The sequence below is a fragment of the Pholcus phalangioides genome, unplaced genomic scaffold (genome assembly GCF_987345545.1).
Source record: "Pholcus phalangioides strain wild (caught in Gottingen) unplaced genomic scaffold, Ppha-v1.0 ptg000015l_1, whole genome shotgun sequence".
Taxonomy (NCBI): domain Eukaryota; kingdom Metazoa; phylum Arthropoda; class Arachnida; order Araneae; family Pholcidae; genus Pholcus; species Pholcus phalangioides.
The window spans coordinates 99,334,519-99,359,480 of NW_028301608.1; the positions used below are offsets into that span (position 1 = coordinate 99,334,519).

Sequence of the window (24,962 nt, forward strand, 5' to 3'; positions counted from 1 at the left end):
CCGGACTCTGAACCAGAAGGGGGCGCCGAATTCACCCTTTAACTACTTCTACATTACAAGGGGCGCCAAAATGCCGGGTTGCCTTGGATGACAAAGTAGGCTATCTAGTTGCGGCCCTGCTCCTAAGCAGCAAAAGAATCGCAAAGCTTGGAATTAAAATTTTTGGTCGAAATGGTGATTATATGATTATCAAATGGTGATACAGAGAAGAAAAAATTCTATACATGTCTACACCTTGGAATAAGTGTAAAAAGTTAGATTTTGCAATCTTTTGAAGAAATTAATTTGTTCATGCAAAAGTGCCACAAAACAAATGTTTTGTTCAACATTCATTTTCAATTGAAGTCTATGATTGACGGTTGCGAAGAAGAAAATCTGTGGAAAGACTTAGTCGATATGTTGTAGGCCTATATGAACAGTGGCGTATTTACGGGGGGGAGGGGTCTTATATAGCGGGCCTAGGATGGCAAGTTCAGATAGGCGGAAATTAATAGAATGAGAGAAGGTCGGCGAAATTTGTATAACGCTCAATAAATCCGCCTCTGCCCAGACAGCAATGGACTAGGTTAGTGAGTGACCTAGAGCGTGTGCAAGTATGTGAGTGACTAAGACCATAAAGTGACTTTAGAGGCACAGACGTACTTGCAGGAGGGAGGGGGGAGGGGTAGGCCAAGTGGGTTATAGCGCGGGGTGGCCATGGGCGGAGATACGGAGGGGGGAGGCATTGGCGCTCCTAACGTCAGTAACTGAGCCAACTGATCTTATATGTGAGTGTATATGTATATATGAATGAACAATCACACACGTCATATATATTCTCTCTCTCTCTCTCTCTCTCTCTCTCTCTCTCTCTCTCTCTCTCTCTCTCTCTCTCTCTCACACACACACACACACACACACACAGCATGTTAGAAGGGCGGTAAAACCATATACGAGTAAATACGCCTCTGTATATGAGCAAGGTCACATCTAGATACTTTGTCCAATGCAGAAAAAGCAGTTAAAGGGTGAATTGACCGAGTTATGAAACACTAAATTTTAGACATATTCGTTATCTGAAAATGCATACCCCAGGGTGTAAATGAGTACTCTGGTACTCGAGAACGAGTGTAAAACTACTTCGTAGTCATAAAGAATTGTCATTTGGCAATAAATATGAACAAGTGTTCACTTTCCAGTGAAAAAATTGCGAGTGCGTCCCCAGGCATTTGAAGGTTTAGGGGCTCTCAGGGCTAGACAACCGATTATCTACCCAGTTATAAACAGTTTCTCATCAAAACAGATTTTTCGACTTCAGCTTCTGTTGCAGAATAAAGGAATTTTTTTTTTCACATTTTTAACACTCCAATGCATTAAATATATACAGGCTGTTGCCTTGAAGTGACGACAAACTCAGAGGGGTGGTACTAAGCGGCAAGAGGAACAAGAATCACCATAGAACGTGATATCGCAAACCACGCTCAGTCGGTGACAATCGCAAAAATACTTATGAAGGGGATGTGACGTCGAGTGAGACAGAAAGGCCAATAATAAGTAGAAAAAACCGTATGTCTATCATTGACCGTTATTTGACCGCATGATTACAACACAGCCTGTGATGTACAAAATAAAGCACAATAATAAATGCAAAATAAGTACAAAATTCATGCTGTCAAGTAAATGGTTTTTATTTTATTGTTGTGCTTTCTTTATTTTGTACACCAGTGAATGCTATATAATCATGCTGTCAAACAAATGTTTTTTCTACTTATTATTGGCCTTTTTGTCTCACTCGACGTCACACCCCCTTCATAAGTACTTTTGCGATTCTCGCCGCCGAAACGTGGTTTGTGATACCATGTTCTATGGCGATTTTTTGTTCCTCTTGATCCCTAATATCATCCTTCTGAGTTTGTCGCCACTTCAACACCCTGTGTATATATAATTTTTACGAAATACAGTATCATTTATGGGAGACACTGAGCTGTATAAAAATTTCAATTTTGACAGCATTCATCAGACCAGTCATCTTCAACCTGTTGCTCGCGAGCACCATGGTTCTCTTCGAAGCACCAAGAGTCCACTGCTCGAGTCCTATTTCGTGCTCACGAGCACTGGATTACTTCAATTAAACACCGTGTAAAAATTGCTTTCAAGGATTGCAGTTATGCAGATTTCATGAATAACAATGTGTCGAAGTTGTTGTAATGGGGGGGGGGGGGGTTACTTTTCGTTTGATGATAGACATAGATAGTGCTCTCGACTCGAGTAAGGTTGAAGACCCCTGGTGTAGACATTTAGTGCAGTGTTAACAAGAATGAAAAGTAAAGAGATTTGAATTACTTTATTGAGAAATAAATAATTTACGTACGCGGTACAAAGAAATATGTATTCACCGTAGATTTCCTGAGCAAAATCCGCAGATAAAAGTTTATTATTGGTGAAAGAGGGGAAGAGTCCTTTCATAGGGGTAGGGGTTACAATGAAGAGTTTTGAAGGAAAGGAGAGAGAGCTCGAATGTACCTCTTCTTTTGACGCAGGGCCGAGGTACTTCGTCCCTGATCGACGCAGTGGTATACAGGGTGATTCTAAATTCATGTCATGGGACAAACTTTTAGAGGTGATATAAGATACATGAAGAAGAATTTTGATCATAGAATGTGCGGTGGAATCGCAATAACGAAGACGGTAGAGGGTGCTTTTAGAGAATGCTCAACTGCATTTCACCAAAACGAAATACGTATCATATTTTCCTGACGGATTTGCTGCGATATGTGCTATCTTGGATTGGAATTTGTTTTTTTTTTTATTGAAGCAAGAACCATCAGGATTATACTGCGCCAACAATGATTAAGCTGTATAATGGCTTGTGGTAGAATTTGCGTTACCCAGATTGCACCACGAGGAGGCCTGCCACATTACAATATTCTGCTCACCTCGAATGGTTGATTGCACTTATATTGTAGCAAATCCGTCAGAAAAATATGATATTTGCTTTTGGTTAAGTGCTGTTATGCACTCTAAAAACACCCTCTACCACCTTTACTATTGCGATTCGACAGCACATTCTATGACCAAATAGGGTTGTTTAGGAGTCTTGTATCACCTCTTAAAGTTTGTCCCATGAATTTAGAATCAACCTACATAATCCACACCAGAGAAGTCTCTTTTTTTATGTATTATACGCAGGAAAATACGGTATTAGTTGAGTAACATTCATACATCAGTACCAAGTTTAGAACGATTATTTTCTCGTGATCTTCCGAGTGATGAAGTATATGAAGGATTGAATGAGAAGTTGTTCATATTATACTGATGTTGATGGGCGTAAGGAATGTCGTATAACGAATCGTCATTTTCGTAAGCGGCATTCCCTATTGTGTATATCGATGAAGTATTACTTGAAGAAACAACGGGTAGATTGTTTCTACTCCCCGTCTTGAAAACGAAACCATACCCTTGAGTGGTATCGTTTGGAGGAGCTATAGCTTTCTTGTGATCCGTTTGCACATGGCTTGGATCCTTATTTGCTGCTTCCCCATTGTTCACATCAAGGGTGCCCGACTCCGAGTATATATGAGCTGTGCTGTTTGAAAAAGGGCTCCTTTGAATGATACTTGGCGTGGAAATATCGGCTGATCTGTTTTTATGGAGCTTCTTGTGCCTATTTAGAAAAACGAAGAGAAATACACCGATTAGAAAGAGAAAAAACAGGCCAACGAAACTCAAACCGATTATGAAACCGATATCTGCCTCGAGTCCCGACGATGACTGTTTCGTTGTCACTTCGACTCCTTCTGTCGGAACGGATTCACTGACAGAGATAGTGAAGCTCTTCGACGACGATGTCCCATCATCTGGAGGGTATGCATGCTCGTTGTAATAAAATTCGACAACGTTCGACGCATCGGCAGAGATGTTATTCGAGTCTGTAGTCTTGATAGCTAAATAATAAACACCGGTTGTCAGGTTTTTCAGCTCGATTATTACTGATTGAATAGAGCCTGCTTGTTTCGGTTGTATTAATGGTCCATGAATCTTACGATAATCAATCAGCAGCAAGTGATCCGTGTCAAAGTTTCTTAGAGCTTCTTGCCGAGTTCTGAAGATCTTTATTTCATATTCAGCGACTGGAAATAAAGAAATAAATGTAAAATTAGGTTGTGGACAACGAACATTCACATTTAAAACAAAATGAATTGCAATTGAGCTTTTTTTCCCCCAGTAGGCTACCTATTCCTCTATCCAAATCATCCCCAGGTGCAGTCCACTTTAACGTGTAAAGACTGATTCCTTGTGTAGTAACTTGAACATCAGTTATTCGTAGGTCTACGATTCTTCTTGGAGGAAAATCCTTCTTGGCGAATTCTTCTGTAATGAAGATAGTGCCTACCATCTCCATTCTTGTTAGAGACATATTTGGGTGTTCGTATTCAGAGTTGATAACGCTGCCACAGCAGTGAGACCATTGTCCTAGAAAGGGTTGTAAAATCATTGCTATGTAAATCTTTTCCATCAATTATCAAAGAATTAAAACTGAAATAGCTGTAAGGAAACACTCATTCTCCCTCAGCTTTCAAAAAACTACAAACATAATGGTATCTATATTTACTGTGTAATTCAGTCGACAAAGCGTTCTCGGGATCACTGCGAGCTTTGATAGCGACTGTATAGTAGCCAGATAAATTCAACCCTGTCAAGTATCTCGAGTAGACGCCATCATTTTTTGTAATATCCGGATCTAAAAAAAGGTGAAGTTATATATCGTTATTGAAATGCGTATTATACATAGTCAACCCTCCGTTTATGAGCTTAATTCGTTCCCGAAGTCCGTTCGTAAAACGAATTGTTCGCAAACCAAAACAATTTCTCTTACAGGAATCAATGTAAAATTGTAACGAATCTATTTTTCCAGTATGGACATTTTTACTAACTCTCTGTGGCCTTACAGCACATAATGCGTTTTGTTTGTTTATACGTTGTTAAAAGAAGGTGAGAAGAGAAAATCTATCTTCCAAGAGAGGAGAACGTGATGTGGCTTCCGTCCTGGAAGGTTGTCTGTTTTGAGTGTGTTTCGAAATAAAGTCTTTTTCGTTAAGTTCCGTTGTTTCGTGTATAAATTGGACACCCCTCCAATATCAAGTGTCTAGGGATATTCCGCCACATCCCGGAAAAGAGACGCACCTCCGACACGATGTTCCCTTATAAAATGAATTAATTAAATTAAATTAATCCGTTCCTTGGACCCCAAAAATCTCTAGTGTAAATTTTGACACCAGTTCCTGGGTATAACGTTTAAACCACTGAAAATCATTAAACTAACACTGAAAAAATAACTATAGGTATGAAATAAATGAAATGAAAATTATATGACAGGGCATGTTGGTTGTCATTTATAATCTCAGTAACGAAAAAAGCACTCAAAATCTCTGCCAGCCAAATTCCTGGTTCTGCTGTCAAGCTTTGTCAATAAGAATTATGCAATGCAGGGTATTTAAATAATTGTTTTCAGAATTTCTTGAGTGTTAGTTAATTCTATACTACATATTGCAAAACATCTTTGAAAAAATTCGTGTAGAGCTTCTTGGAGTTTAAAATGACCCGTAGAGATCCATAGGTGGAGAACAGGACTCATATTTAGGGGGGGGGGGGAATTTGCTCTGATGAAATTAAATTATTTAATCAAAACTCTTCTGCTAAATAAAAATAATCGACATGTGGCCACAGAAATATAAAATATGCTTTTTCGGGATTTAGTCTATTTTGCTAGAGAAAGTCTATTTAGCTCTAGATGTTTGTAAGGCTTGCGTTTCACCTTCTTGAATGTTCGTAAACCAAAACCAGTTCGCAAACCGAGCCGTTAGTAAAACAGAGAGTTGACTATATAAGAGAGATGTCTCATCATGCACATCAAAGCGTATTCAGGTTTTCTATGTGAGCAATATCGCACTCACCTCCTTCTCCGTGATCGAAAAGCTCCAGCGAAACCTCATTTCCCGTTGAATGATGGTGGAAAATGGCCTTCACATCAGCACCCCGTAATGGATGGCCGTTGTTTTTCAGTATTTCCGCATAAATTACGTTTCCTTTGTTCCAGCTCCCCTGCAGTGATTTAAAAAAATACTAGAAATTAATTGGAAAAGCATTAATTTTATTTATGGAAATTTTTCTGGAATAAATGCGCAATTCATTGATTTCTGTTATTACACTTGCTTAATTTGAAACTATTCAAATCAACATGAAGTTGATTATTCAGTTCTGTCTCAACAGCACTCTTTGTTGTGACAGGACAATTGATGTTCTGAGCCCCCCTCCCCGCCTGGCTCGAAATACTAACCTACCGATATATATTTTTATTTGTTTATTTTATATACCAATATTGGTAAATTATATACCAATTATATTTTTATATAATTGGCTATGTGTTCAAGCGCCTTCTTTGAAAAGAGGATTGGGTGCGGTAGCCCGGTCGATAAGATGATCGCCTAAAGTACTAAAGGATGTTTAGAGGTGTTGCGAGTTCGTCCTTGTCAGAAAACTTTCCTGTGTGACACAGGGGTACAACAAAAAACGGCGACTTGGCCGCAGCAAAAAATTGCTACCGCAGGGAGTCCCCAATCGAGGGGTTAGCGCACCAACCTCTCGATGAGTATAAAAAACAAGCCTGCCGTTCGGAATCGGCAATAAATTGTAGGTCCCGGTCTAATTAGCCCTCGTGTGCAGAAAATGACCAATGAAAAGAGGATTACATGAATCGGGGCCGCAAATAGGGGGAGGGGGAGCAGGCGGGGTCTGATACCCCTGGCACCGAACAGGAGCGGGCGCAAATTCACTCTTCAACACCGCTCCTTCAACATTGCAAGGGGGTGCCGAAATTCGAGCTTGTCTCGGCTGACCAAACATCTAATTGCAGCCCTGACATGAATAAAAGAAATCGTTTTTGATATTGCGAGCATAATAAAACGATAATAATGGACGGGGGGGGGGGGTGATTACCAAAAAAAAAATTAAACCAACATTAAATTTACAAAATTCCTTACTGTAAGTGCAAGATAATCTAGTTTCTTGGAATAAAAAACTAGCATATAAATAATTGATAAATTTTGGGAAAAGCGGGGAAGAGTAAGAAATGTGACACTAAGGAAAAAATAAATGAGAGAAAATATATGAAGAAAAAGATAAAAACGAGAAAAAGGAGGAAGAAAAGGAACAGGAAAGTATAGGAAGAAAAAGGATAAAGGAAGAAACGAAAACAGCGTAAAAGAGAAAAAGAAACAGACAAAAACTGGAAAGAGCAGAGCAAAGTTTGAAAAAAAAGAGGAACGTATAAAAATATCACAGAGAAAATTAAGACGAAAAATAAGAAAATAGAAAAACCATAGACATGACATTAGGTGTTATTACAGGGGGAACCTCCCGTTAGCGGACACTGTTCTTATCCCCAGTCCAGTGGAATAGGGCTTTAATGTATTTCACTCCCCATTAGCAGACACTCTCTATAGCGGACAGTAAAATCAGATTTTTTTCCATACTCTAATTTATTAATTTGTGTTCATAAATCGAGAATTTATCATATTCACCGGTGATAATGTATAATCCCAAGCTCGTATTGGTAAATATGATTATCCGGCAATAAATTACTTGATTAACTGAAGAATGAACTATGGTCCTGGTTGGTGATTCTGAATGGTATAATGTTAGTTTTGTTTGTACATGTTGATACATGTGAAGAAAGCCAACATTACAAGACTGATAATGTTGTTATGAATGTTTTATCTTTTTCCATCTTATTTTAATTTCATTTTTATTGCAAAATATGTGTAATGAACGTATCATATACGGGTAGAAATAATTGATTGGTTCAATGTAGAGAAGAAAGGTTATAAATTTTTCCGTATTTACCAAACTTTCCATTTTTATTCGGGAATCATGCATAATCGCAGGCGAAAGTGATGAATGCAGTGGAATTTCAAATCAAGCTTTCTTTATTGAAGCAATTGGTGATTATGTATAATTACCGAACCGGTGTACACTTTTACACTAGCACGCGGTAGCATATACATTTTAACATTAATATTCATACGAACTAATTGCGACCAAAGCCAAACGTCGTATAAATGTGGAAGTCGCATAAACACAAGGCTTCACTGTACTGTAAATCGTACCTCCCCATTAGCAGACACCCCCCCCCCCTTTAGCGGACAAAATTTTTGGTCCCATGGGTGTCCATTACCAAGAGGTTCTACTATATATTATATCTATGAGGAAAAACGGAATAAATGCAAGAGGAAAGTAGAAAAGAAGAAAGAAAATATGCTGTGCCCTTACACTTTCCCTTGTTAAATAGGTGTCAATATTAATAGTTTCATTTTCACTGGAACACTTTCCACGAATTATTGCCACCACAGGTGTATCGTTGTCCAGTTTCCTCTGAAACGTCAGGTTCCATTTCCCAACCTGCAAAAAAAAAAAAGAGTACAATAAATGAAGCCTCGGTCCTACGAGAACAGTTCATTTTTAGCAGGAGCAAGAACCATGTGCGTGCATTTACGAAATTACACAAATAAACGTCTAAAATAAATATTATACTCTATGAAAAACAAAAAAACACCAGAGATATAACTAACATGATAATTTAATAACCGATTAATATTAATTGATCAGTTTTTTGGATTTTCGTTATTTTTCATTTATTCGAGTTGAAAGAGATTCACCGTATATACATACATATATATGTATACATTTTACTCCTAATAATCGTTTTTATTGTTTTTTTTGTATGGAAAATATATTTTGGACTAACCTGTGGTTCGTCGATAGAAAATACATAAGCTGATATCTCCATCCTGTGCGAAAATGATTCATGCAAGAACGAGTATGTATCATTAGGACTGTGAAGTGAGATCGAATGTTTCACTACCGGAGGTCTGTTATTAAAATTCAGTCCAGTCAATATGACCCTCAGGTTTTCTACAGTATCGTCCACGTCGAAAGATAACACTGCGGTGTTTGAATCATTATAGAATATCCTCTGATCGATCTGTGATAAAGAAGTGGAAAAGAGCTGAGATTAGAGCCATCGCTGAAGCACGGAAGCGTGAAAAAATTAATGATGTTGAAAAAATATTCTCATGTTTGTTTTTTGGGCACAAATTATCATTTTTTTTTTTTTTCGTTCGGGCAAGAATGTTGACAAAGGTCTGACAATATATCTGTTACGGTAAAAGCCCGAAGAATGGTAAGGCCTGAGTTTTACCAAGGAGAGTTGGGGAAAAGTCCGAAACACGCTTTCATTCCTAAGTCAAAGTCCGTTTTTAATGAATCAATCTAACCACTTAGTAATTGTTAAATAATGATAATTATATTTCATAATTATAACTAATTAATAACTTACAAATTAACTAATTAACCACCATGAATTAATAAACCACCTGATGATCAAGCAATTATTAATTAACTGATTTACCCCTAACGCCCGTTTTTAATGAATCAATTTACCATCACTAACTTATTAGTTTCCAATGCTTATTAATAAATTAATAATTATAATTATTTAATAATTTGAAGTAATTAGTAATTACAAATATTTAATAGTTGAATTATAATTAATTTTTATTATAATAATCCCGAGCAGCAAGTGCATCATCCCCCACACCTACTTAATTAACATCAGGAAATAATAAGTTCATTGTAGTTAATTAATTCATCAGTTCATTGTTAATTTATTATACTTAATGAATAATTATAATTATTTTTTTAAGCGTCAGGAACTAATAAATTCACGATGACCAATTGATTCATTAATAACGGGCTTTTGCTGTTAATTAATTAATTTACTCCAAACAGTATTAACTTCAAAATCAATGAACTAATTATTACTAAATCAATGTTGATCAATTAATTATTAATACCATTAATGATATTTTTAATTATTAATTATTATTAGTCAATTAATTATTAGCTACTTAGCATCAGTAAGTGATAAGTGCTCAGTCGGTAATTAGTTAATTATTAATTAATTTTAATTATTAAATAAGTATAATTATTATTAATGAATTGATAAGCGTCAAGAACGAATAAGTTCTTTATGATTGAAGCCCGAAATGAAAAAGCGTATTTCAGCCTTTAACCAACTCGCCTTGGTAAAACCTAGGTCTTACGAGTCTTCGGGCATTTACCTTAACACAGGGGTTCTCAAACTCAGGGGTGCGCCTCCAACCTTTGCCAGGGGTGCCGCGGTAAGGCGGCCCTGACAATGGTTTTTCGAAGAGATTGTTTGCTAAACTGCTATGGTGAATCGCGAATAAGCTTTGATTAGGGGAAAGGGACACCGCGCGGGTGGAAAATGTTTGAGAACCCATTCCGTAACATATACAGTATATTGCGAACAGTTGTATCTGTAACAGAAAAACGATGCATTATAATTCATTGAAGTCGAAAGGTGTTTGTACTTACGCGCATATGATTCGCTTACCAGAACGTTGTTTCTGTCAGTCCAAGAAAATGATTTGTAGATCAACCTGAATATTTCGAACAGATCGGCCCGAGAAAAGAGTTGCCTGTGTACGGAATCTTCCATTATCATGAAAAATTTCCCACCGCTGCTCGCCGCCAGTCGTTCTAGACGAGTTAACGCGTTCAGTGGCTCTTGGTGATCATCCGGACTTTGAAAGAAAATCACAAATAGCTTTGCACCCACTTCTGCCATCGATTTCTGCACGAATCTGAATCGGTCGAAATCTATGTCTTGCGTCGTCACAATTACTATGCATCCGCTGCCGTTATCTCCGCTGAAAACCTGGAAAGTTTCGAACTCGGAATGAATTTCCAAGATAAGGACATACAAAAATAGTAATATAGAATGCGCTTTAGGTAGGATCTTACTTCAGTCGCTCTCAGTATTGCGCAGTGCACGCAAACTTCATCCGCTCCATACGCTTCTGGGAATAGATTCAAGACTCGCTGGTGAGACGATGGCGAGAGACCAATGAGTTGTGGAAGAGGACTGTTCGCTTTCAGGTCCGTCAAACCTATTTGGGAACCATCTCGAGCGTCGTACAGCAGGAAGTAACTGAATGCATTACGCACCAAATTCATGCGACCCTATGAAATTTCACTATGTTTAATGTGTTTCATCATCGAGATACATATAGCGCATTTCAGTAGGTACATATAGTGGTTCCCAACCTTCCTGTGCGTAGGGGTAGTGTATTTATTTCCTACATGTGTATTTTTTCCACAAGGACGCAAATGTCCAAATTTATTGCCAAAAATTGTATTTCAATCACTGTTACATCGCAACTTGTCAATCAGTTTTGGCAATAAAAAAACGAGAGCACCTGGTTGCAGGAGCGTATGCGGAATCGACCTTTGGAGGGGCACAAAAATTTTCTTCCCGAGAAACTTTGAGTTACCACCTCTCAAAAGGCAGTCAAATTAACGGAAATTGGTTAAAACAACATATGAAAGGTATTTTCTTTGGATTTTCTCAACCTTTTTTTTTACCCAAATATTAATTTTTTTCTCAATTTTTGGTTGGCTTGGGGAGGGGGTGCACCAGCCCTCTTAAGATCCCCTCCCCCTGTGCGTACGCCTCTGCCTGATTGAACCACAGAGATACAATCATCATCAACAACCATTTTCAATGCACTGCTGGATGAAGGTTTCTAAATTTTTCCATTCTGCTCTGTCTGATGCTTTAGCCATCCAGTTGACTCCAGCCACTTTCCTGATCTCGCCAATCCATCTTGCGTGGGAACGCCTTCTCGGACGTTTAACACCACGGGGGTACCAGTCTAGAATACATGTGATCCATCTGTTGTCCTGTCTTCTTGCAATATGTCCAGTCCATTTCCATTTCAAACGTTTAATTCTTTCCATGATATCATATACCTTTGTGTGGTTCCTTATCCAAGTGATTCGTTCTCTGTCTCTCCTTGTGGTACCTAACATACATCTTTCCATGCCCCTTTGTGTTGTCTGTAGCCTTTGTATCGTCCTGCTTGTGAGTGTCCATATTTCAGCCCCATAAGTCAGTGCTGGTAGCACACACACTGGTTAAACACTTTTCTTTTCAGGCATAATAGCATGTGACTCTTCAGAATTACACAGTTTTTGCCCAAAGTTCTCCATCCAATCCTGATGCTTCTGTTTATTTCATTAATGATTCCATTGCCCATGGTAATTTCTTGTCTCTGGTATACATAGCTTTCTACTGCTTCTATCTCTGTGTGTTGTTGAACAAGATTGTCCTCTTCAACGCAAAGGGGTTGAACATAACTTTAGTCTTTTGCAGATTCATTTTTCAAGCCCACCTGAATACTTGCCTTCGCCAGTTCTTGTATCATTTCTTCTAGTTCGTCTGGATTATTGCTGATAATGTCGTCTGCAAAACGCAAATGGTTGAGAAATTCTCCATTTATTATAATTCTTTTTTTAATCCAAATCCAGTTTTCTGAATAATACTTCTAAAACAGCGGTAAAGAGTTTTGGTGAGATAGTATCGCCCTGTCTGACTCCTTTCCCGAGTTTAATTTTTGCCTTTCCTTTATCCAAACGAATCGTTGCAGTTGCTTGCTTTGTCATATATTTTCTTGATGATATGACAAAGCAACTAGCTACGAAATTAACCTTTAAATGCATACCTTGCATATACGCAAAGGGTCCTTTAGACCAGTGGTTCTCAACCTGGGGCCATATGGCCCCCTAGTGGTATTGGGATACTTCAAGGGGGCCACGGAAGAAAATGGAAAAAGGGACCATGCATGGCCCCCACATCCTGTAGCGGGGCCCCTAGGCTGGGATCTTTTGCGGGCCCCTTGGTCAGGCTTTTAACGGGCCCCTTCTGTAGCTAATTTATAGCGTGAAAAAGCAAAAAAAAATGATAATCGTCCCGGGCCCCAGGGCTAGAGCCCTGTCAGCCCCCCCCCCTATGTGGGGGCCATGGGACCATGACAGGTGGTTTGGAGGGCTACAGAGAGTTGAAAAGAAAAATTAAGGTGTGAAGAAATAAAGCTTTTATATTAGTTACTATACATAATAAAACAAAACCACCCATAAAACCAGGGCCGTCTTAGGGCATGGACCCACCCGGGCCTCACCGCCTACATTTTGCAATAAGTTCCCTAAGGATGGGATTTTTCACAGACCCCTTCTCTATATTAAATTTATAGTGTGAAAAACAAAAAAATGATGAAAACCATATCAGGCTCCGGGCTGCAGCTCTGTCAGTCCTACTCTTGTGAGGGGTCATGCCCGGAAGTCTCATGTCCATAAGGATAGGGTTGATACCACATATTAATACCCCACCTTATGATATTTTGTATAGTACGATAAATTTTGAAAATAAGTAGGAAATATGTAAAGGCTGTTTATTTCCAGCTAAGTATGGGACTACCATAGCATCACTTTGCCTAGGACGCCCATGATGTTGAGACGGCCCTGAATAGAACTCGGACTAGCGGGGAGCTCAATAAACTCTAGGCCAGTGGTCTGGAGGTCAACCTTATTTGAAAAATTTTCGTTCAGTATAAATTCACTAAAAAATCAATTCAATACGTATAAAGGATCTTGCTTCTAGATGAGGGTCGAAAACTCAGGGTAATACAGGGGAGCCACGAGAAAAAAAAATTATCCAAAGGGGGCCACGGGCAAAAAAAGGTTAAGAATCACTGCTTTAGACGTTCATCACTGCAGCCAGTTTAAAGATAGAAATTCAGAACCATTTTTGCACATAACGTGAGGTCATTTTCTTTCCATTTTAAGTTTTAAATTTGCTGGTAGATGTCCCAATTAAAAACAACAACGCTTTTTTTTGTTGCAGAACATGCGTGTCTTATTTCGATAATTTGTTAAAATGTTTTGTTTGCATTTCTTTTACCTTGAAGTTTGCAACTTGAATTTTTTTTCTTACTATGGTTTGAATCACAAAAAAGGTAGTTATATATTTGTATGCAATATTACTTTAATACATTTATTTCATGGGCGATTTTTGAGGCTCTATACGGCTTCTTTGAAGCCCCGTATCAAGAGCCGTAGCCGTTCCAGTATTACGTCAGCAGATTTTTGGGCCTCGTCCAGTGTCTTCTTAAAGCATGGGCCCATCCGGGGGCCTAAAGAGAAAAAGGGGCCTCACAAAATGCTCTTAAGACAGCCCTGCTCTTCCCCCCCCCCCCCGTCATTGATATTTCGGAAGAAAATAATGTAGCTTTATATGTTATATAACCAATTTATGTTAAATTCATTGGCTAAGAACCCAAAGTTTTTCTTTAAAAATTTCATTACGACCCACCCTTTAAGCCATATATGCTAAACGTGTGGCCAACTGGCCAAATGTAGCCCTCGGGGTTATGTGATGTGGACTGTCACCTGAAACTTAATTTTGTAAAAATGAACTAAGCGAAAATGAATTAAGCGGCACATTTACAGATCGCTTAAATCCCCCGTGGCACAATACCAGAGCATTTAAGCGGTCTGTGGCATATTTTCAAATCGTTCAAGTAGGCCCTGGCACATTTTCAGATCACTCAAGTAAGCCCGTGGTATGTTCACAGATCACTTAAGTGACCTCCGACGCATTTACACATCACTTGAGTAACCCACGGCACAGTTCCGGAACACTTAAGAAGTCTATGGCGGCACATTTAGAGATTGCTTATGCGGCGCAGTTCCACAGCACTTAAGCGGCCGACTACACATTTCTAGAACACTTGAGCGGATCTGACACATTTCCAGATCACTTGAAGAATCAGCGGGACATTTAGAGATCACTGAATTGATTCTATATATAGAGGACTTATCAATATCTATAGGGAGAACGTTAATTCAGGTGCTCACAAACCAGGGAAAAGTTTTTTTCCTTATTTGGCACTCCCAGTAAGATGCCATTAAGAATATCTCATAATTTTATAAAGGGGTGGTTGATGACGTAGCCATCATTCAAACAACCCCCCCTTTCCTCCTTGCCATCAAAAGACAGCAAACCCAGAATCCCCCCATCGATGCTGACGCTATACTTGAATAACCCCCCCCCCCCCCCCCAAGCAGTAAAATTCGGAATCAATGATATTTTCCCAGCTTTCTATATGTGTCATCAAGTGTGAAAAAAATTATCAGCTCAAGAAAAAGTAGAAAATTGAGCATTTAAGGGTTAATTTCACGTCGTGCTTACTTTGAAAGCCATTTTTCCCGTTGTCTCGAGTGCAAGTATCATTTGTGGATGCGATTCAACAACGTATTTGAACCGCAACGCTTTTGGTGTAACTTTTCTTTCGTAGATTCTGAAAATGTAATACAAACAGAGATTGACAAATCATGCAACATGAAGGTTAAGATTCAATTACAAAGATATTAAACACTTAATATTTATCTTCCTTTCTTACTTTTCGTAGATGAAATGACGAGCGATGACATTCCAAGTGCTCAACTCACTGCAAAGGGCGTTCTGCTTTGTTGGTGAGTTCCGGTCGTGAACGAAAGTGCTTTCATTGCAAAACTGGTCCATCTGTAATCGAAAGAAACAGCGATGTACGCATAACTATTGACGAAGCTTCGTCCAATGATACAATCGAGGATATTGACATGATATTTAATCATAAAGAGAATCTGTCTTTTTCGCTTATCGAAGATTTAAAGACTTTCTTAGGAGAGATCTTTAAATGAATACTAAGCTCATACAAGAAAGCTGCTTTGAGATAGCGCCTTACCTTCGTAAAGAATGGTTTGTGCATCAGAGATGAGGATATTTCTGAGTCCGAGGGAAATGGAAAACAACTCCCAGAGTTCGTCTCTTCTTCTTTGCACTCTTCGCCATATTCGTTCCTGGATCGTAGAGAGGTTCATTAACCTTAGTTCATTATCCACAGGGTCTAAATTATGTGGTGAACGTAGAAACATTGCAGCAATGTTTCTTAAACGGTTTATCACAGACCGCCGTAGGATGTCATGAAATCGGTAAGAGATACCGTGAGATATTTTAAAGATTGAAACCATGATTGATGTAGAACACTGTGATTTCCAGTTAGCGATAACGTAGAGCCCGGATTATATGCACTAAAAAAGTGGCAAAATATGCTCTAAAAATATGCAAATATGCACTTAAAAATGCGAAAATATGCACTTAAAAATGCAAAAATATGCACTTATAAATGCAAAAATAAGCACTTAAAATACAAAATGTGCACTTAAAATAAAAAATGTGCACTGAAAATTCCAAAATATGCATTAAACACCCCAGAATATGCATTAGAAATCTTGAAAAAGTCAAAAATTCCGAAATATGTATAAAAAAAGGGAAAATATGCATTAAAAAAGAGAAAATATGCATTAAAAAATACACCATGCAAAAAAAGCGAATGTGTTTTTAAAATACATGTTTTCTATTGGTGCATATGTATTTCATTTTTACCAAAAAATATCCCCTCATATATATGTATACAGCATATGCAAATAACTTCTACATATTTTTTATTCAGGCATTTTTTTAGTTTTCAGTTTGTTGTAGCTGCTCAATAACGAAAATAGCAGTAATAAAAGAATTTCGACACTATTTCTAAAAACAAAATTAACATTTTGACACATCTCTAGAAATAGCCTTACAATAAAACTGTTAGTAGTCGTAAAATACTTTATAAATATGTATTAATTCACTAAATTTCACATACCGGGAAAAAAAATCGATGTTATGAAAATATTACGAACAATATTTATTTGGAAAATTATAAAAAAAAAGTGAGTTTAAGTAAACCTTCAAAAATATGCACTTATACTGGAAATTCTTTGATTTTATGCATTTATATGCATTAATACTAAAAAAGGCCAAAATATGAAAATGCATATGCACATATGCATTTGCATATAATCCGGGCTCTAGCGATAAGTTACAGTGCCACGAAAGAGTTTCGAGATCATGCGGGAAGTCTCATGAGATATTTAAAATTCCCAAAGGCGCTACGAATGTACTAGTTTAGAAATACCTCGTTCATTCGTAACGTTAGTTACACACATTTACTCCAGGGGCGTCGTAAGGTCCCTCAGGCAAAGCAAAGTGATTTTTCTGAGACCCTCTCTGCCAGGTAAAAAAAATTTTCCTTCCAATTTACATGCTTACACTCGAAAATTTTAACCAGATCTCATTTTCATGAGACATCTCTATACTTGCCCCCCCCCCAGCCCTCACCAGGTGGGCTCATGCGTCAAGACGGCACTGTTTGATTTTGCTGCTGATTCGAAAGGTAGACGGCAGCACCTACTTTAGACCAGTGGTTTTTCAATTAGCATTTACCCGAAGACCCCGCTTGGTCAAACAACGGAGAAACCAACAAGGTTCCCCCTCGGCTGTCTCTGCACCATATATTTCTGGCCATATTTTTACCCTAATTTTTATTAGGTTGTAAGCCCATTCCCTCCCGAGGGTTCCATGGACCACTTTCAAAAAAAAAAAAACTATTGTTCTACTCAGATCTACGCCTAATCGAGATGTATAGGAAGAGGTGCCATGGGGAATGCTGCAATCTGTATCACAAATGTTTAGTGATTGTAATGCAGCGTTTCTCAACCTATGGTCCGCAGACCATCGTCCACGACGATGGTACAGGTGGTCGGCAGGTAGACTTGATTATTCTAACTAAATGATTTTATTGATATTCTTATGGATTCAAATAAAAAATTTGACCTTCACACTTAGGGTAACCACATCTAATCGAAGAAAATACTGAAAATCGCAATATTAAATATGAAGTAAATTTACTTCATATTTAATATTGCGATTCTTTAGTTACAATCGAAATTGTAACTAAAAAATTACAATTTATGACAAATTTGCTAAAATTGCTGAAGAGTCTTGAAATAAAAGACTGTACCGGCTGTTTACTTATGGTCGGGATTAAACTGTAAAATTTTAATAAAAAGCTCTTTAATAACTTGAAAAAAATGTAATAGGTTTATAAGCCTATTGGTTACATTTTTTCAAGTTTTATCAGAAGCTTTCACAAAACTTTTGTAGTGCATTTCCGGCTTATGACAACTGCATTCATTGGATAGGCGGAATACGTCATAGGCTGGGATTACACTATAAAAGTTTTAGAAAAGTTCGTTTATATAAAACTTTTAAAACTTTAAAAACAATCAATAAGCCTATATGGTTGCTCGAATGTAACCAATACGCATATTGGTTGCCTTTTTTGTTTTACACAAGAACTTTTATAGTGCAAGACGGCCATATCTATCATCAGAAACTTTGTGAGTAGTAATTTTCTTCGTTTTCTTTGATAAAAGTGAAAGTCTCAAATATATCTGTTTGCGTAGATGTCGTCATCGTCCAAAGAAGCCTGCTTGGGTGTTAACGAAAATTTAATTTTTGTTTATATTATAACTTATTTCAAGAATAAATTTCAATAATATCATTTATTTATTATCGTGTTGCAACGACATGCTAAATGCGTCTCATTGACGATTTTAAGCTAGGGCTTATTTTTGGGGTAGGTCTTACTTTCGGGGAAACACGGTATATTGAAATTTCGGTTAAGTCGTCACTCCGCTTAACCCGTCATATTTTTTCGAGAACGTGAGTGGCGACTTATCCAGGTTTTACTGTATTTATATTTTTTCGTCATAATTACCACATCATAATTTATGTTGCGAAAGTTGAAAAAAAAACTGGTATAAAAAATTGTATGAAATCGAAACGGACAAAAGAACAGGAATGTCCCGTAAAATGTGAGGCGTATGGTCACGTTACTAATGCTGTTAGTTGGAGGTTCGTCGAATTGTCTCAGATATTTTACTGTTCCTTGGATTCAGAAAGGTTGTAATTACTGTATTATTATTGAGGGTCTGGTACCCCCTATGGTGAGAGTTTTTCTTTCTTTTTTCAATTCTAGACTGGCTCCGATTCGGGAAATCACAAGAGAAAAAATTCAGCTCTTCAGCTTTCTCACGTGCATAGTTGGGATTGAACGAATAAAAAAAACAAAATACTTATGTAAAAATGTGAGTTCCGCTTACTTACTTGAATTCATACTTGGCAACCTTGTCAGTGCATCCGGTCACTGTACGGGAACTTTTATTCATCCCGGGTATCGAATAAATCAACGGATAAAGCTCATCATTTGCGAAGCCATGCTCGTCAAACACTCCGTAATGGTAATGAGCCCATTCGTGGACCATCATCTTCGCTAAAGAGACAAAATACGAAAAATATCATTTTCCCTTTTCCATTCATCCTACGTATTTATTTCCAATAGACGTTCATTTGATTGAAATACACTCACTTCTCCGAGGATGATGCCACTCTACCCTATTCATACAAAGGTTTCTAACAGCTGGCTGATGCGAAGATATATTTTGGAAAGAGAAAATTCAACTGCCCCTGCGGGAGAGTGAAATCATCCTCGGATAAGTCACCATCTGGTGGCATTGTGAGCTTTGGCCTGAGTTAGGTCCGACCGTCCATGTACGGTCCCGTTCAGTGCACACGAGCTCCTAGGAAAGATTGAGATATTCATTGCCTCTGCTAGGGCGTTCACCCGGAAAGTGAAAGGACGTGGGTTCGATTCCCCGCAGGGGCAGTTGAATTTTCTCTCTTTACAAAATATATCTTCTCATCTCTCTCAGCCAGCTGTTAAAAACCTTTGTATAAACTCACTTCTCCGGTGTAAATTAAAAAAGAAAGAAGGGCATGAATTCAAAAAGAGGAAAGGGATATCTGAAATTCAAATTTTAGAGCGAGAAACGAGTTAGAAATTCAAAAAAGAAGGGGTATGAGTTCAGAAGGGGACAAGAAATGGGTTTAAAATTCAAACAATGCCTGGGAATGGGTTTAAAATTCCGACAATGCTGAGGAATGAGTCAGAAATTTAAAAAAAAAAAGGTGAGGAATGGGGCCTGAAATTCAGGAAAATGTGACGCATTGGTCTGAAATTCCGCAAGGAGCGAGAAATAGGTCTGAAATTCGGAAATGGTTGAGGAAGGAGTCAAAAATTAAGAAAAGGGCAAGGGAGTGGAAACCCGTAAAGGCCTCTAACATATTCTCAACCTTTTTTTGTTTACCTAACGCTAAAAATACAGATATGAGATATGAAAGATATCTTGAGACGATAAAGAGTTATTGAGTGACAGATGATAATCGAAACCATAAGAACATCATGCTCTCTTGCCCCTCTTTTCAGATTAGGCGGAGAGGAGCAATCAACGCTTTTTAACCACCCCACTTCCCACTTTTCCCCCTCCACGCGTTCATGAGCAAAAAAAAAAACACAACAACAAATAAGACTCATTACACATGGAAAAGCGAACAATATCCAAGCGATGAAACTTACCTTTGATGTTTAAGTCATAGTTCTCCTTCTTCAAGAAGTCCAAAGGAATGTTGATCCTAAGCCCAGGAGCCATGCAATTGGAGTGTTGTATGGTGTAGGGCTCACCGTGGAACATTCCTTCGTCGTGGAGAACAATCATGTCCGGCTTGTGGTTGGCGGACTTGTTTGATAAATCTCGACCCACTAAGATATCTCCACTGATGCCTCTCGGAAGCAAGAATATGATTTCTTCAAAATAAGATGTGTTCCTTGTAGCAATATGTAAGAGACTTGATGACGCCATAAATATTTCCTGATTGCATGATGAAACATAAATAACTTAGGGTTAATCAGAAATAGGTAGTCTCATAAGAAAACATGTGAATTGATCCGATGTAATGTAGAGATCAGGGGTTTCCAACGTAAAACTTCTCGCGGAACCCTTCACAGTTATGAGACTGTTCCGCGGAACCCTTGATGATAATGAGGCTATTCTATGGAACTCAACCAAATTTTCGAATATTTATTCAAAAAAACAGTTTGTTCCCAACTGCCGTCTCAACAGTATCATAGTTCCAGGGCAAAATGAAAGAGGGCTTAGGCATCACCTCTTAATTAACATATTTGCTGTCATAAATCATGATGTCAGATTCTTATCGTGGAAGCCCCTATGCAAATGAGGTCCCCGCCCGTGCCGTGCCCGGGTGGAACTCATGTGTTGAGATTGGCCTGGGTGTCCCGTAGAGTACACGCAAATTCCGCCATCCAATAATCCTCACTTCTAGTAGATAGAAAATTTCCAAAACAAACATCGTTTTTACTACTTGTAATTTCCTGATGAAACGGAAAATTAAATTCATAAACTTCTCGGTTTGACAGGACTACATTCACGAATTTTCGAAAATTTTTAATTATTATAAATATGTGAATATATAATATAAATTATGTCAAATAAAGTTTAAAAAATGTATTAAAAACAGCTTGCACGCATGATAAAATAATCCGACATCAATTTAATTGAATGAAAGTTATTATTCTAAATAGAAGAAATTGCGTTATGACTTCGCAGCCAATTAGGCTGGCACATTCGCCTACGAAATATATGCTCGAGTGACCGGGGGGGGGGGGAGTAGGGGAAGGTATAGGAATACTATCTTTGTCCAATACAAACCAATCCTTCCACACCCAACTTTATTTTTTTCAGACTGCCGAACTTCAATTGACATCCCACCACCACAACCAATCTGCTTCTCGGATCTTCATCGCACAATCAGTTAGAGGAAAAAGAAAGTTGAAGTTGAGTTTTTGAGGGGAAAAAAGTGTTTCACTGTTTGTGATGAACCTCCTTTCCCTCACAGGAATTCCCTCTATGTCGCTATAGAAGTTTCACTTCAATAATAATTCATTCGAATAACTGTCATGTGTATCCATTTCAATATCTTTTCTCATTTAATACATTAGTCAGAGTCTGAGAAAAATGTAACATTATGAAACCCTACCTAGGTTGAGCTTCATGTGACAGAATTCGATCTCTTAATTAAATCTAATGTGTGCTCGGTCCCGTGCTACATAATGCTATGGTTCGATGAGGTTACTCCGATGTCACTGCCATCATGGTGCTGTGAGGGTTAGATTTGTGCGTTGAACGTCTGCAGTCGTATTGATCCGGTCTCCCCTTAAAAAAAAACTCAGTAGAGAACATGCAGGCCTTCAACACGATACTTACACAAAAATGAAAATTCAAGCATCTGTTGATCTATCCTCCAACACGGAAGACAGATGGCATCATGTCTCGAAATAATTCTTCGGAGAGGTGGCATTTGAATAGAGACGATATAAGAAATAAATTCTCCGGACATTAAAAATTGGGGTTTTTTTTTTACAGCCCCGACTCTTCCCCCACCCTTATTTGCTGTATTTCAATTGCTTGAATGTCGCAGACATCAAGCGAGAATGAATTCAACGAAAAAAAAAAAAAAAAGTTACATTGATAAAAAGTAGTGTTTTCAATAAACACTCATCCGAGAGCACTCTTGATCCAGTGCCATCTTAACGCATGGACCAACCCGAGCCATTACTTCCCAGAGAGGTTCTAGTGTATCTAGGAGCTAATGGTTCACTCCGGGGAATTCGGATACATAAGAGGGCCCCATAATCTGGTTTAATGATTTTCGAAAGTAAGTATGTAAACTGACAAGCAGTGCCTGTAAGTTCGTCCCTTACACATAGAGGTAGAGGCGTATGAAGTGGGAGGTAGGCTGGCTAGATATGCTCGTGCCTGAAATACAAAAAGGTGGCCAATTTCGAGACCTTGAAGATTTGTGAGCCCTGGGCACATACCCCGGTTGTCTATGCGAGAAATAGGCACTACTGGCAAGTTGGTAATTTCAACTGGACATGGGCTTTCTTGCCCGGGAGGTCATGTCATGATGCTCTTGAGACAGCCCTGCCCGGACGGTAAAGAGTACCAAAGACTCCCTCAGCACTCTCATAGTTTCGAAAAAAAGCCAAGGGTTTTCCTGATTTTTTTACATTATTTTAATTTTTTTTAATTTATTCTCAATTTCTGGTTTATCCTGAAACAAATCCCTCGGACTTTCTTAGCAAAGCGGGGTCTCTGGAAGTCTACTTACCCCTTTTATGAGAACCGCAGCTCTGGAATATGATACAATTCACAGGAGTTATCAGAAAAAGTAATTTTGAATAGTAATTTCACTCCTCTCCAAAATTTAAAGGAGTAATTTGTAAAAAAATACGTTTTCGTTTAAAAAAAAAAATTAAAAACAGAGAACTAAGTCTTAGTTCTAAGTGTAAAAAAATCTAAAATTTAAAGAAATATTTTCACTTCTCAACGAAATTTGGAGTAGTAGAATTGGATTTAGATGCGCATCTATAGCGTCAACACGCATCTAGATCACTGCACTGAACATACTATCACTTACTTCAAGTTTCGTGAGTATATCATTGATCTCCGATTGGTCGATCTTCGGTGAGATCGCGACCACGATGTCTGTATATCCTCCTCTCTGGTCGATGCTGATCGCATTCGACGAAGGATGGAAACTGATGAATATTACAGTCAATACAAAGAGAGTTTCTTTTGTCAAGGAAGAAGCCATTTTGTTTTTTTTTAGTATTCCTCAGAATCGATTACAGTCCGATTAATTCCGTGTCACGTTTTTCTTGGCATGTCTCACCTTGTCATAAATGTCACACGTCCGGAAGTGACAACAGTAATTAGCAGCTCGTGGAGTCCGAACGCGGTCTACTCACTCCAGTGTCATTTCCACGTCCACGAATGACTCAAAGGCTGTGACGAAGATTATGTCTTCAGTAATTTCGCCCGGTTATCACGTGCTGAACTTCGGACTCGAAAATTTTTATCTCACTGATTCTTTCGCTTTCTGTAGGTAATAAGGGAGGGCCGAGGGGGAAAAAGTAAAAACAAACATACACTGCGTCCCGGAACAAAAAATCAGTACAAAACAACAGAGGAGAAATGTACGAGAAACCTATTTCGTTTCCTTACCAAGAAAACATCGCTTTTTATAACTTTCAGCTGGTACAGGCCAAGTTCAATATTATTGAACAAGACTGATTATTCAGGTGTTCGGGCCAAAAGTTACTGGAGGAGATAACGTCTGTCGTAAAATTCATGTGGACGGTCGCGAAGGTTTTTTAGCACCTAATAACGAGCACATTTCTCTTTCTTCGGAATCATTTGGGTGGGGGAAATAAAGTAAGACCTCGGTATAACATCAAAAACTTTCAACGTCACTCCACTTATATCGTCAGTTTTTGAAAGACTATTCTAACCAATCGCGGATACGGAAAAGGGCGATGGGAGTGAGCCAAGAGCCAAATAATATGGCGGAAAATGTTTCTGTCCCGCAAAATGCGGAATGATTCAATGCACCTACACAATTGGTCTTTTTTCCGACACATCGTCTTGGATCCCTGGATCAGCCTGCCTCCACTTCATTTTCAGCTGAAGATGTCTGCTTCCGCTCTATTCGCAGCTGAAAATGTTCGTCTCCCCTCCATTCGTAACTGAAGATATCTGCTTCCACTTCATTCTTAGCTGAAGACATAGGCTTAAACTTGTATCTGGCCTGTGGGCCCGAAAGCCCCCACCCCCCAACCTTTGTCACAATATCCATGGTAACCTATGAAAATATTCGTTTTGAGCCGCCGCCCCCCCCCCTCACTCCAATAATAATGCTAAGCCCTTCCAATAACTTTAGGCCTATGGCTGAAGACGTTTACCTCATCTTCATCCGCAACTGAAGATACCTGCCTCGGTTTCATTCGCAGCTGAAGATATCTGCCTCGGCTCAATCGCAGCTGAGGATATCAGCCTCGGCTCAATCGCAGCTGAGGATATTCATCTTTACTCCATTCGAATTTGAAGATGCCTGCGTCCACTCTGATCGTAGCGGAAAATGACTGTCTTTGCTCAGGCGCGGATCCGGGGGGGATGGAAACGACCGCCCCTCCCAAGAGCCGAATAATATGGATAATTTGTCCACGCAAAATACGGGTGACGAACGAACTTATATAGCCTAACCAGCCCATTCCATAATATCGTCCTGGATCCGCACCTGCTTCTAGCGTAAATGAAAATGCAGGAAAAAGTAACGTTCAACAATACAAGATTGGTGTCGCTGGTATATTTCGGGTGTCGTAAGG

At 38.6% G+C, this 24,962-nt stretch overlaps 1 protein-coding gene across 1 annotated transcript; it reads right to left on the reverse strand.

Annotated features, from left to right (window-relative positions):
• Nucleotides 1-2,307: 2,307 nt before the first annotated feature.
• On the reverse strand, nucleotides 2,308-23,608 carry LOC149077172 (calcium-activated chloride channel regulator 4-like). The gene is made up of 14 exons (XM_089244906.1): nucleotides 23,216-23,608; nucleotides 20,295-20,586; nucleotides 18,986-19,151; nucleotides 15,684-15,798; nucleotides 15,360-15,481; nucleotides 15,149-15,257; nucleotides 10,864-11,082; nucleotides 10,454-10,777; nucleotides 8,783-9,019; nucleotides 8,308-8,436; nucleotides 5,934-6,081; nucleotides 4,592-4,720; nucleotides 4,213-4,452; nucleotides 2,308-4,109 (listed from the first exon to the last, which is right to left on the reverse strand). Exons 1-14 carry the CDS (start codon nucleotides 23,390-23,392, stop codon nucleotides 3,196-3,198), a joined length of 3,321 nt encoding a protein of 1,106 aa, XP_089101032.1. The 5' UTR covers nucleotides 23,393-23,608; the 3' UTR covers nucleotides 2,308-3,195.
• Nucleotides 23,609-24,962: the final 1,354 nt, after the last annotated feature.

What these genes read in the sequence shown, in the direction of transcription:
- LOC149077172 (XM_089244906.1), bottom strand. Translation starts at nt 23,392, where the DNA reads ATGGCTTCTTCCTTGACAAAAGAAACTCTCTTTGTATTGACTGTAATA. An exon ending in GTTGCCAAGTATGAATTCAA is followed by an intron (nt 15,799 to 18,985) that starts GTAAGTAAGCGG and finishes TCTACGATCCAG; the next exon opens with GAACGAATATGGCGAAGAGT. An exon ending in TTTCTATCGACGAACCACAG is followed by an intron (nt 8,437 to 8,782) that starts GTTAGTCCAAAA and finishes TTTTTTTTGCAG; the next exon opens with GTTGGGAAATGGAACCTGAC.